Consider the following 14,263-nt stretch of genomic DNA (forward strand, 5'->3'; position numbering starts at 1 on the left):
ATCAGTCAGGGCTCACGCAACTTCTTTTCCAGCCTCTAGCCGTGTTCTTGGATATATCTGGCCGGGAGCAGGAGACTTATCCACCTTCCTACATTGTAATACATCCAAACCACATCTACTGTGATATGGACTTGTCCCCAAGATATCACCACTAATTTTCCCAAGTTCCCAAGTTGTATTGTTTTTCTCCACGGTAAACACAGAGGACGAATATTTTTTGGAGATCTCGCCCATCTCCTGCGGTTCCGCAATATACTTAAAGAACCTTTTCGGATTCATTTTGATCTTCTCAGCCAAGGCCATCTCGTGCCCCATTTTTACCCTCTTGATTTTCTTCAAGAAAATCCTATATCCCCTATATATCTCTAGGGATTCCCTTGATCCCTGTACCTGAGCCATGGCTGCTGCTTTTTTCTGGTTAAAGCCTGGTCATCCAGGGTTCCCTATTCCTGCCAACCTTCCCCTTCACCCTCAGAGAAACATATAAACCTTGAACTCTAGCTATCTCACTTTTAAAAGCCGGTGTGGACTTAATGGGCTGAGTAGCCTGTTTCACACTGTAGGGATTCTAAGGATTTTATGGATTCTGCAGAATTGTGGAGAAATAGGCACAAATCTTAGAAGTTCCAAAACATTGGAAAGCTAAAGAGATGTGTTGATCAATTTCAGGATATCATTTAATTCTAGAATTTCCTCTTCTCCAAAGTGGAAAAAAATGAAAGATTGCTTCAAGATGCACCCATTGAATTTTGCTTAATGCCTGTATCATAGAATTCATCAACTTTTCAATTTGAACAGCACTTATAAAACAAGTTTCTTTTAAATCTTCAGCTACTTAAATATTGAAGCTCCCATCAGCCATTTGATTGAATCCACTGTAGCCATTGCTCAGCATTTGTTGAGAATACGTATTCTGAAGAAGTGTTGTCTTAGACTGTTTTCTCTCTCGTGTTCTGAGAGCTGCTAAGGTTTTCTAGCATTTTCTGTACCTTTTAATGTAGGTAAACAATCATTTTGCAAAGCATTACATCATTGAAGCTATATAGTTCACCTTTGGAGTTTATGAATACATATTACTTTATATTGTTCCAGTTCCTTACTATGTTGATACTTGAGATTAAAAAGTTGTAATTTTATAATACAAAAATTGAGAGATCTTTTTCCTTTCCTCCCCTGCTATCCAAATAGTAGAAGCAGTACTGGAAGGGAGAAGAACGATAAGCCAACTCGGCCGGCTATCACACGAGTGAGCAGTAACAAGGAACTGCTTGATGATAGAGCACGAGAAGAAGAGAGGAGAGAAGCCGTTGAAATTGTACAGCAAACCATAGGTACCTCTGAGGACAAGAGTATTGAGGTAGACAGAAACCGGACTAAGGAAAATGGTAATTTGCAATTCCTGTATCTTGTAGTGCACACGCTGTTCAGATCGTAACCAACATAAAATTAGGTTTTGAATCAAGAATAAATCTTGGATCTTATTACCATACATGCGAAAATCAGTGATGCTGTCAAAACTTGAAGCTGCAACCTCTGCTTTGTTAATTTTTGTGATATCTCGCATCCAGACCTACAGTACTTTTACTCACAAGGGCAAGTACCAAGCATTCATTGTATGATGCCATGGTGATGAGAAAAAAATACCTGAATTGCCTCAAATAATAAGATCACGCCAGGACACACCTCTATTATTTGATGTTTACTGTGTTCCTCCCCAAACATTCTTTTTCCTTGCAATCGTGAGTGAACAACCATGTTTTTTTTACCATTACTCACTTCCTGAACAAGCTTGGAGAACAATGTAATAAACAATAACAGAGGCATTTAGGAACTTTTCCAGCAACTATCTTTGAATTTATATTTACTTTAAAAACATCTGATTTGATCTGTGTTTGATAAGAACCAGTTTATTGGTGTGCTATGAATTGATCAGTAAAAATAATGTAACAGAGCCTTCCTCAGAAATTGTTTGTATGCCGGTTTGCAACCTGGATTCCATGCTGGAATTTGGCTGAGTTCTGTCAGATCTTCTCACTCCTAAGCCTCTCATTCTAGTGTTAGTTGTTTACTGATGTTTTATAACTGCAACCGTCTACTTAGCAGCCCCTTCCCATCCTCTGATCCATGTATACATGTAGCCGTACTCTCCCTCAAACTTGCAATGTATTTCAGTTGCATGATGCACTGGGTTTCTGCAACTCACTGTTGGTTCCATGGTAACAGTTACAGGAAAGCAATCTGCCTTGGGTTAAAATTATATATCGTCTATCCCCTTTCCCACTTCTATTGAGTTTCAAGTTCCAGCTTTTGCATGTTGCAAGAGTTTCCAAGCAATCTCTCTGCCATCTCGCACATGAGACGTCATGGCTGCCAGCTTACTGTGTGCATTGGACTTCAGAAAATTTGAGCAAAAGAGCTAATGTCAATGGAATACAGAGAGTGCGAGGCATGTATAAGAGAGTGGATATTGGAGATAAAAAAGAACAGAATCAAAAGCATGAGAAGAGCCATGCAGATACAGGCAAGGTACAAGTTGCATACAGAGAGACGTAATGTGAAAGAAGAACGTACTGTTTTATGACATCTATAAACTCCTTTGGAAATAAACTAGCCTTTTATTTAAGTGTCACTGAGAGTTGAGGATTAAATGGACCCAAGTCTATTTTGTAGTGATTTAATTAATCTTGAATAAGTTAAGAATAGGTTGGTCAAGTTAGGCTGAGTGCTTGAGAGCAAAGAACAGAAAAATGATTCAAGGATCCTACACACTATTGAGTGATGTCTTGCTAGAAGTCTACTGGATGGTTGTCAAATGAGTACCAGTTTGGATTTGGCCGTGACCATATTCTTTATTGGTTGCCATGAAAATAACATGGTTACAGTAGTTGAGACGGGAGACAACTTATTCATCAGCCTTGAATTCCAAAATCAATGTAAACATCAATAATGTATATATTTGTGCAATAAAATCTTCCTTTAGAACAGTTCGTGTTAGGGGATTCTAGTGTTGGGCAGAGGATATCTGGTAAGGTTTTTGAGACACTGGAGTAAATGGCAGTTTTGATGCCAATAGTAAGCTGGATCATTTAGTCTGATGACATTGCTATGATAAGGTGCTGATGTCACAAACTGTAATCACAACAAGAAACTCACCATATCTCATTGACACAGGAACCAAATGAACAGAGTTGTTATCTCTGTATGCATATCATTATTACCTTAAATTAAAAGTTTCCCGATTCACCACCTGGGTAAGAATTTGCAGAAATCATCCCTCTTCCACAGCATTCAAAAAGGTAAAGTGTAAAAATTAAGATACATGGCTATAATGTAAATGACAGTAAGTAATGTTTGCATTCCATGCCTGTGGAGAAGTGCATCAATGGTTAATTAGCTTTTGACAGTATGGAAAGGGCCAAACTGCCAAAGGAGACTTCCTTAAATTTGTTCTTTATTGCAGTGAAGCCTGAAGTATTTCCTGCTGATGCTTCATGCAGAGCTGATCTGTCTGAAGAGGAGATGGAGAAAAAATCAAAATCGATTATTGATGAATTTTTGCACATTAATGATTATAAGGTGAGTATTTGCAGGATTTAAATCGCATGATTTACATTCAACTATCAAATATAAGAATTGTACATTAACTAACATTATTTCATAGTTTCTGAATTAAATTGTTTTTGTACATTTAAAGGTAATCTCTGGAGATGTCAGGTTATCTTTATTTCACATTTCGATTCCAATTCTCCAAAGTATTGTCAGATAACTGTTTGTCTTTTGTTCATCACACTATCAGTAATGGGTTAGCAGATTGTCTCTCTTTTCTCTTGGAAAAGAAAGGAAGCTGACAGATGTCCTAATTGAGGTCTTCAAAATAATGAAAGGTTTTAATTGAATAGACACGGGAGTGTTTCTACGTGTCATTGTTAGGGCGTCACAAAGAAATCGTATCAGAAAATATGAATCATCAGTTTTATCTAGATAATGATGTGAATGTGGAAATCACTACTTCACGAAATAGCTCAAGTGAATAGTTTAGAATTATTTAAAGTTAAAAGTTACAGCAGAAGAGAATGGAGAATTATAAATTTAAACAGTTTAATGCTGTTTTTCCTTAGAGCAGACAAAACTCTGGTTCCTTTGTTTGAAGCTTACTCATGCATGGCAGATGTACACTTCAAGAAAATGATGTACAGCTCAGACCTTTATTATAAGAACAAAGGTTTTTACACATTTTTACAAATAACAATCAACTATTCCTACAGAAGATAATTTCCGATCTAAATTTACTCACCCTTATCTGTTCCCAATTTGTTTAAATAGTTAACATTTGCAAGTTAGTTCACAATTGTTATCCAATCATATTTAAACTAATATTCGATTGTATTATCCAATCATATTGTACGTATGCACCCCTGGAGATGCAGTGTGTGCTTGTGATCATGGGAAAAACCTGGACAGCTTAGCTCCTCTCTCACCCCCATTCAATTCTGCTGATAGTTAAATAAGGAAGGATGGGAGGAGGTTAAAGTAGAACAGAAACACTGTCACAGACTGTTTCCTATCAGATTCTTGAGTTCTGTACCCCAACATACCTATACTTTGTTCAGCTGTATTACCACATTATTTGGCTAATTAAAGAGCCAAATTCCTCTGCGCTCCCAACCCGGTCCAGTTTCAAAATAAATTAACTTCATATTTTAATAGCCATTACTCTTAAAACTATGTTGAAGCAGGATACCAGAAAGAGAAAAAAGGAAGAAAAAAAACTTAGAAAACACAATCCCCATTATTTAGGCAAGGTTGACCTCCAAGGTGGGGAGCTGACTTCACAATTTGAGAGTTGTTCTTTCCAAATCCATTTCTAGTAGACATAATCTAATTTTTTTTCAAAAACATTTTATTAGGTGTTCAGAGGAAAATGTTGGCAATTGGTATAACATGTGAAAATAATTCAGTAATAATGTTTGATTTGATTGTTTTCCATTTTCAGGAAGCAGTCCAGTGCGTAGATGAATTGAATTCACTGAATCTACTCCATGTCTTTGTGAGAGTTGGTGTGGAGTCAACATTGGAGAGAAGTCAGATAACAAGAGAACACATGGGACAGCTTTTCTACCAGTTGATACAGACAGAAAAGCTACCCAAGGATGAATTTTTCAAAGGGTACGTGATACTTGAAGAAAATGAATGTGTAATGAAACCTTGCATTTCAATGTTGGAACACATGGGACTTTGGAAAGTGAGTGAAATATTATGATTCTGTGCAAAAATAATAATATCATGTCATATTTGTTGAATGCACGTCAACATATTACATCTGCAATGGTTTAGAGCATAGAACAAAGAAAAGTACAGCACAGCACAGTCCCTTTGGCCCACATTGTTGTGCCAAGGCTTAATCCTAATGTAAAATATAGTAATGTAACCTACGCAACCCTCAACTCACTGTTCTCCATGTGCATGTCCAGCAGTCACTCAAATGTCCTCAATGACTCTGCTAATGTTTGTAGAAGTAACTAGCTTTTCTGACATAGAGTGCTAAGACATCAAGAGAACTCCACAGTTAGTTAGTGAGCCCAATAATTTATGTTTACATAAATCACCACTTCACAGATCTCATCATTATTTCCTTGAGTAGCTTGCAGAGCAACCAAATACTGAGCAAATCATAGGATCAGGAATTTTAACTGGATATTAAGCTCAAAGTTTGTGAGAAGATTTGTAGCTCGGGTGCTCGTTGTTGTGGTTCTGTTCGCCGAGCTGAGAATTTGTGTGGCAGACGTTTCGTCCCCTGTCTAGTGACATCCTCAGAGCCTCCTGTGAAGCGCTTCTGTGATCTTTCCTCCGGCATTTATATTAAGCTCTTCATTGCAACCAGTTAAATAATAACTAAGGGTGAGCAGAGATGCAATTTAACAAATGAAGAATTTAACTCTCTCTAGTCACTTCTTCCTAATTATATATTATACAATTTATATACCACCACTCTGCTTTATATCACCACAGTACTTTGTCCATAAAGAGAACTTTTAGAAAATTCTTGAATTCGTTGTTAGGTCTTAAATTTAATTAACAATACTCTGTGGCTAGAATTAATTCCACTCAAATTTAACTGTGATTTGTGATGAGTACTCCAAACCTCAAATGGACATTGGGGTTGTGGCTGAAAATTAATGCTTCAAATGCAATGTGCTTCATGTAAACCAAGTACCAAATGTGCTGGCCTTGTAATAATAACCCAAAATAGCAAATGCTGTGCTGCATCTTCCTGAGTATTTGTTACACATGCCAGATGAGCTGCTCATTCACATAATTACCTGATTGTGAGGATTGGGCTGTTATTTTGGAGGGGAGCTTGGGAGGTGGAAGAGGATAAGAAAGAAGTCTGTCACATTTGAAGCATTACACTGTTTCGATTTCTTTGTTGTCAATGTATAGAGTGACCAATTGTATATTATACAATTATGGGACTTTTCCAATGAATATATGGATGCTTTTATTCTATTATTATCTGAAATATTGTGTGCAACCGTAATTATTCTGTTTCTTCTCAGGTTCTTAGAACTCTTGGAATTGGCAGAGGACATGGCCATTGATATACCACATATATGGCTGTATCTGGGTGAACTTGTGACGCCCATGTTACAAGAAGGAGGAATCTCTATGAGAGAATTATTTACGTAAGAACCATTAAGGAAATCTACTAATCCACTGCTCAGTGCATTTTTCCTACAAAAGTTATTTGCAGATGTTAAAGATAATTAATATCTGACGTTGATTGGCATGTTTCTGTCATCTTATTTTTGACTGGAAGAGTTAAATTCTGTATCCATTTTTAGCAAAAATGTCGTGTTATGGTTTAGGTATTCGAACTTAATGTCAAGAAAAACGGCTTCAACAAAAACAAAGTATTTCACAATAAGGTCGTTAACCTGAATTGCCTTTTGTTTCATCCATGCCTTTCAACGTTTTTCATTGAGGATGTCAGCCTTTTTCTATTTTCTGATGTTTATTTGAAGATCTATATTCAGATTTATTTGAATCTTACAATATTGCAGTGTCTGCTGTATCCCTCAATGTTCAATATTATTCAGCCAGCACTCCTGGTAGAAGATTCTTGCAGCTTTTACTCAAATTACTTCAAAATGATTTGAAGAACAGCACCAATGTCAAATAAAAATGTCTGTTCAAATCTCCGTGTCTGTGTGGGTTTCCTCTCACAATCTAAAAGTATGCAAGCTCAGGTGAATTGGCCGTGCTAAATTGCCCATAGTGTTCAGGGATGCGTAGGTTAGGTACATTAGTCAGGAATAAACGTAGAGTAATGGGGAATAGGTTTGGGTGGGATATTCTTCGGCAGGTCGGTGTGGATTTGTTGGGCCAAAGGGTCTGTTTCCACAAGAGGGATTCAAAGGTTCTAAGTTGTTTCATACTTTAACTCTATCACATGAAGACCTCTAATTCCAGAATGTCACATTTGAAGCATTACACTATTTTGATTTCTTTGCTGTCAATGTATAGAGTGACCAATTGTATATTATACAATTATGGGACTTTTCCAATGAATATATGGATGCTTTTACTGTTACTACAATGAACATTGATGCAATTCGTTGGTTCTGTTTGCAGAACCAGGATTAGCCTTTCAAAATGTTGAACAGTTTTCTTTTTCATTCTCTTACAGAGAACTTAGTAAACCTTTACTTCCTGTGGAGAGAGCAGGGATTTTGCTTGCAGAAATTTTGCACCTTCTATGCAAACAAATGGTGAGGAGAAAAGCATTTCATAGAGTTTGTTTGTTCACAAACTGGTTTCTCAAATTGCAAACGGAGGAACTTCTGTTCTCCTAAATTAACATTTTTTTTCAAGCTAAATCTGGTGAATACTTGCGTTTTATTCTGAACAGAGCCATAAGAAAGTCGGGGCCTTATGGAAAGAGGCTGGCCTAAATTGGAAGGATTTCCTAACTGAAGGACAGGATGTCCAGCAATTCATTAGTGATAAGGTGAGTCGTTCTTTATCTTTGAGGTCCAAATCTTTTGGTATTGTTGTAATGTAATCTAGTTTTACCAAATCCAGTTGTCTCAATCACTGCCATTTTCCTGCCATGTAATTGTCAGGAAGCCCACTTTAACATGAATTAACCTTTGGATATATCCAGTATTGAAAGTGAGGTGCAGTACACGTGAGCATTTTTGAAATCTTTAAAACTTCACAATGAATGCTGTACCACAACTTCAAATCCAACTCAACATATATTTGCATTGAAGGTTCAGCACTGCTGTCAGGATCTTTTCCAAGTTTTCTTTTGATCAAAATTAAGTGATGGCTAGAGATCAAATATGCAAGATTGTAGGAATATGAAAATGTTCATCGGCAACACAAATGACACATTAACTAGATGAGGAAGATCTGTCAAATTTTATAGGTGATGTGGGGGTGCCAGTGTCAGACTTCACCTTTGAAAGCTTGTGGTTTCAAATAAACCTGCTGGACTGTAACCTGGTGTCATGCGGCTTCAAATTTTATAGACATTTACAGCTGAGGAGACGACCAATCGGTCCAGCATGTCTTCATCCATTAACAAGCATATGACTACACTAATCTCATTTGTCTGCTCTTAGGCCATAGCTCTAGAGTCGATAGCAATGCAAGTGAATATCTAAATACTGCTTAACTTTTGAGAATTTCTGACTCAAACATGCTTTCAGGCAGTGGAAACAGTTCTGCTTGACTGTCCTCTTCTCCTGAATGTCTTCCCTTGAATCTGTCTCTGGTTATTGACCCTTTGCTAATGGAATATATACCTTTCTATCCACCCCATCCATGCTCAATTCATACATGTCCGTCAGGTGCTCCGCTCCAAGGCAAAAAAAAACCTTAGCCTGTCCAATTTTTCCACATAGCTCAGACCTTCCAGCCCAGTAAATCCTGGTAAATTTCCTTTGCATTATCTGTGGTGCATTCGCATTCTGGCTTTAACGTAATGACCAGAATTGTATGTAGTACTCCAGTTGTGCCTGAACCCATGCTTATACAGTTCTCATTGGTCTTGTATTCAGTGCCTCAGCTAATCAAGGAAAGGATCTCTCATGTTGTCTTTACCATCATACCTGCCCTGTTAGCTTCAAGGCTATCTGTGGATATGCACACAAAGATCTCCCTGATCTTCAGAGCTTTCAAGGGTCATACCATTCACAGTGTAATCCCTAATACTTAGAGAAATAACAAGGCATTAACGTGCAGTTTTCCAGGTTGAATTCTGTTTACCATTGTTTTCATAAGTCGTTTGATACCCTCTTGGAGTTTAGGCTATTCTCACTATTTACTGCGCTTCCAATTTTCATGTCATCATTAATTTCTTAATTGTTCCCCCATATTAATGTCCAAATCATTATTCGATCATGCTTATTGATAGCCTCTTGCAGTTTACCTTTATTTACTGAACTACTAATTTTTGTGTCATGCATGAACTTCTGAACTATACAGCCTCTGTTTAAGTCGTAGAGATGTACAGCATGAAAACAGACCTTTCGGTCCAACCCCATCCATGCCGACCAGATATCCCAACCCAATCTAGTCTCCCACCTGCCAGCACCCAGCCCATATCCCTCCAAACCCTTCTTATTCATATACCCATCCAGATGCCTCTTAAATGTTGCAATCGTACCAGCCTCCACCACTTCCTCTGGTAGCTCATTCCATACCCGTACCACCCTCTGTGTGAAAATGTTGCCCCTTGGGTCTCTTTTATATCTTTTCCCTCTCACCCTAAACCTATGCCTTCTAGTTCTGGACTCCCCGATCCCAGGAAAAAGACTTTGCCTATTTACCCTATCCATGCCCCTCATAATTTTGTAAACCTCTATAAGGTCACCCCTCAGCCTCCCGACGCTCCAGGGAAAACAGTCCCAGCCTGTTCAGCCTCTCCCTATAGCTCAACTCCTCCAACCCTGGCAATATCCTTGTAAATCTTTTCTGACCCCTTTCAGGTTTCACAACATCTTTCCGATAGGAAGGAGACCAGAACTGCATGTAATATTCCAATAGTGACCTAATCAATGTCCTGTATAGCCGCAACATGATTTGCCAACTCCTGTCCTCAATATTCTGACCAATAAAAGAAAGCATACCAAACATCATTATCTCTATCCCATCTACCTGCGACCAAAGCATACCAAACTCCTTCCTCACTAACCTATCTACCTGCGACTTCACTTTCAAGGAGCTATGAACCTGCACTCCAAGGTCTCTTTGTTCAGCAACACTCCCTAGGACATTACCATTAAGTGTATAAGTCCTGCTAAGATTTGCTTTCCCAAAATGCAGCACCTCTCATTTATTTATCTGCCACTTCTCAGCCCATTGGCCCATCTGATCAAGATCCTGTTGTAATCTGAGGTAACCCTCTTCGCTGTCCACTACACCTCCAATTTTGGTATCATCTGCAAATTTACTAACTGTACCTGTTATGCTCGCATCCAAATCATTCATGAACGCCACACTGAACTCTGTGAAGCAGACTACCATTCACACAAACATCCTTCAACCATCATCCTTTGTTTCTTGCACTTCAGCCAATTTTAGTTCTGATCTGCTGCTGCTTTGGATCCCCTGGGTTTTAACTTCCTTGACCCAGTCTGCCTTGAGAGATTTTATCAAAAGCCTTGCTAAACTCCAGACACATCACAACCAATGCATTACCCTCGTCAACAATCCTGGTTATGGCCTCAAAGAAATCTAATCGAATTTCTCAGACACCAAGTGAGCCACATGTTCAAAGTGAGCAATCTTTCAACAGAAGGAGACAGAAGCAGAGTTATAACCCGGAGTTTGGGTCAAAATCTGCGTTAAAGCTGGTAAATATTTTGTGTTTAATGATCAAGTGAAAGTCAAAATCAGACCTAGAACCAATAACCTTTAAGGAAGCTAAACTAGTCCAGTTAAACAGATAGTGGTTTCTCTTGAACATTCTGAAATTCCTTGCCTGAATTAGGTGCTAATTACAGGAGCATGAAGTTTTTTTAAAAAAAAGTCAGTAAAATTAGAACTCCTGATATAAGAGTTTGTTCAAAGCACACAGTCACAGTAAGGGAGACTTCGCCAGAGTGAATAACTGAGAATCTGGGTCATAGTCTGAAATCAACTAGCAAATTAGACTGGATTGTATTGAATGGCAGGGCAGGCTCAACAAGCTGAATGGCCTTCTCCTGTTCCTATGTTCATAAATCCTTGCTGATTGTATGTGATTAATCCGTGTCTCTTCAAATTCAGATATATTAAGTCCCTCCGAATTCTTGCTAATACCTTGCCTACTTCCAAGGTTATTCTGACTGGCCCTGTTATTTCCTGGTCAGTCCCTGCTTCCCTCTTTTTTTTAATTTGGAACAATGTTAGTCCTCTGGCTAGAGATGGTTTTAAAATTACTGCCAGGGCCCTTATTATCTATTTCCTTACCTCCTTCAACACCCTGGAATCCAGGCCGGTGCTGTGACAGTTTTATTTGCGTGTAGCTGCTCCGAGTCCACTTGGGCCAAATTGTATCTCGTCATCGTAAGCCTGTGAATCTGATGGGCAACATGGCTCGGGCCATTCTGTGAGAGTGGAGTTCAAAAATTATTTTGTAAGCCAAAGGTACTGCTATTGCATAAGTCAAAATGTTGCAGATGCTGAATATATGAAATGTCTGATATTTAATCTTTTCTATTTAAGTTCATTGATCTGAAGCATTTTTTCTGTCCATGGAATTTTGCCTGATCTGCTAAGTACTTCTGTTTTAAGTTGTGATATGTGCTTGAAGGTTCCGTGTAATATTCCTTTACTCCCTAATCTAGATGCATTGCAGGCAGTTGGATTGCTTCCATTAGTTAAGTTGCCTGATTCTAGAATATTTTTAAACATTCTTGGTGCGTCTCTATAATGCTTTAAGGTTTTGTTCAACTTATGTAATGAATCAAGTTTTTTTTAACTTGCAGAATCCTATTTTGTGACCATTATATTATGATTATCTATTGATATTTAATGAACAGAATTATGCTAATGAATCCATCTGTGTATTGGGACTGATTTTAACACTGCTTTTCCTGCCAAATTTCCTAGGTTCAGGATATGAAATTGTATGCTGCACTAGAGGTTTCAGTATCTATTTATAAATTGCCTTAAAAAATGGTGATTTGTCATTTGAAATTTCGCTATAAGTTTGGTAACACTGGAAAAGCACAGCAGGTCAGGTAGCATCCAAGAAGCAGGAGAATCGCTGTTTTGGGCTTGAGCCCTTCTTCAGGAATGAGGAAAGTGTGCCAAGCAGGCGAAGATAAAAGGTAGGGAGGAGGGACTTGGGGGAGGGGCATTGGAAATGCCTACGGAACCGACCGACCCCGCACAGACTCCGGATTACGTTCAGACCAACAAAATTTGGACCCAATCCCCAGGTCATCTCCTCTGCCCAGAAACTCTTCAGCCACATTCTCAAACAAACTTGCTACCACAGCCACATCTCTTTCCTCAGCACCTGCCTACGGAACCGACTGACCTCGCACGGACTCCAGACTACGTTCAGACCAACAAAATTTGGACCCAACACCTATCGCATTTCCAACGCCCCGCCCCCAAGTCCCTCCTCCCTACCTTTTACCTTAGCCTGCTTGACACACTTATTCCTGAAGAAGGGCTCATGTCCGAAACGTCGATTCTCTGCTCCTTGGATGCTGCCTGATCTGCTGCGCTTTTCCAGCAACACATTTTTCAGCTCTGATCTCCAGCATCTGCAGTCCTCACTTTCTCCTATAAGTTTGGTAAATCAAGGCCTCCTTTATTTGAGATGTGGGCATTTCCAAACATGCTGCCACTTTTCAATTAGATGTAACAATTTTTACATGGTCCTTAATGTTTGAGATAATTTATACCTCACTGAGAACAACAAGTCATTGCTGTGGGCAAGTCTGTTAATAAAAATTGAGAAAGAATGCATAGTAAATGTAAACTTCATTTTGAACTTAAACTTATTCTGTCGATACCAATAAATAAAGGATGCCTGCAGATTTTTAGATCCAGTATGCTACCTAATTTTCAATTTCAGTAACCTCTCAATGGCTTTACATGTAAAGGAGCAAGTCAGTATAATAATTTTGGATACAAGAGCTCTGTTTTGGTACTTCACAAAGCTAACTCCCAGCATTTGTGGTACCGCTTAGGACATTACAATCATCTAACTATTCTGGCCAAAGAAGTTGAAAATCTAATGTTTCCACTCCTATCACTTTGGCATTAATGGAAATTTGTGTGTGTAATTGTGTGAGGATGACAGGATTGGGTTTGACTGTGATGTCTGCAAAGATTAAGCAGCTTGTACAAGAGTTCAAGATCACATCTAAGAAATTAAATCTTAATAGAATCAATACTTTGAGAGGAGAGAAATCTTGAATGATAAAGATCAAGAAATACATTAGAAGTACTGCAAATTAGGTTCGGTTATTTCATTACTATGGTTCATTCCACTTTCTGAATGAATAGGTGATCAAAAAAAAAGATTTTTTTTACCAGACTAATGAAATATGAGAGATATTCTATTATATAATTTTGGTTCCCTTCTCAGTGTAGTTATGGAACATTTATTTAACCTTATGATCCCTTTGAAAACTGTTAGCATCTTTGTTTTGTTGGGATTTTGTTCAGCAAAACGCCCTGCAGCCATGTTCATTTCTTTTGAAACAGTTTTTTTTTAGTTTTGCGTTTGTCGGATGTAGGCTGGCCAGCATTTATTGCCCGTCTGTAGTTACCCTTGAGCTGCCCTGTTGAACCCCTGAAGTCCACCTGCTGAGAGTTGACGCACAATGCCATTAGGGAGGGAATTATTAATGGATACTGTACATCAAAGACTGTTAGAAATTTGTGTTTTTTTCCATAAAGATTAGGGTAACACCCATTCCTTAGAGAAGATTAGGAGAAACACCCATAGTGGAAGAGTGGTTTCAGTTTCGGTTTTGGACAGTACTGGGAAAAACAATTAGATGAAGGTAGGTGCTTAAAGCTGTGCTTCTGAGAAAGGGAGACGGTTGTTACATTTGTTAACACTGAATTATCATAAAGTAAGTAGTTAGTCATTGTTACATTTGTTCGGATAAAACCCTGAGGGGGTTTTTTGAAGCTGTGTATATTTAAAATCAGATGTCGATAGTTCCAGGAAGTGTCTGTCAGACTTTCCAGACTGGAAGTTGAAGTAATGTTAACTTAAGCTTATGAAGGTATTAGAAAAGTTTGT

At 38.4% G+C, this 14,263-nt stretch overlaps 1 protein-coding gene across 1 annotated transcript in view; it reads left to right on the forward strand.

Annotated features, from left to right (window-relative positions):
- The window catches only part of LOC132833800 (eukaryotic translation initiation factor 4 gamma 3-like), a 356,819-nt gene that overhangs the window by 333,101 nt on the left and 9,455 nt on the right, over positions 1–14,263 (forward strand). The window contains exons 27-32 of the mRNA XM_060852385.1: positions 1,189–1,385; positions 3,461–3,576; positions 4,994–5,166; positions 6,558–6,683; positions 7,688–7,769; positions 7,910–8,008. Coding sequence (XP_060708368.1) covers positions 1,189–1,385; positions 3,461–3,576; positions 4,994–5,166; positions 6,558–6,683; positions 7,688–7,769; positions 7,910–8,008 — 793 coding nt within the window. The remainder of the gene's footprint in view (positions 1–1,188; positions 1,386–3,460; positions 3,577–4,993; positions 5,167–6,557; positions 6,684–7,687; positions 7,770–7,909; positions 8,009–14,263) is intronic.

This window comes from Hemiscyllium ocellatum, chromosome 37 (assembly GCF_020745735.1).
Source record: "Hemiscyllium ocellatum isolate sHemOce1 chromosome 37, sHemOce1.pat.X.cur, whole genome shotgun sequence".
Lineage (NCBI taxonomy): Eukaryota > Metazoa > Chordata > Chondrichthyes > Orectolobiformes > Hemiscylliidae > Hemiscyllium > Hemiscyllium ocellatum.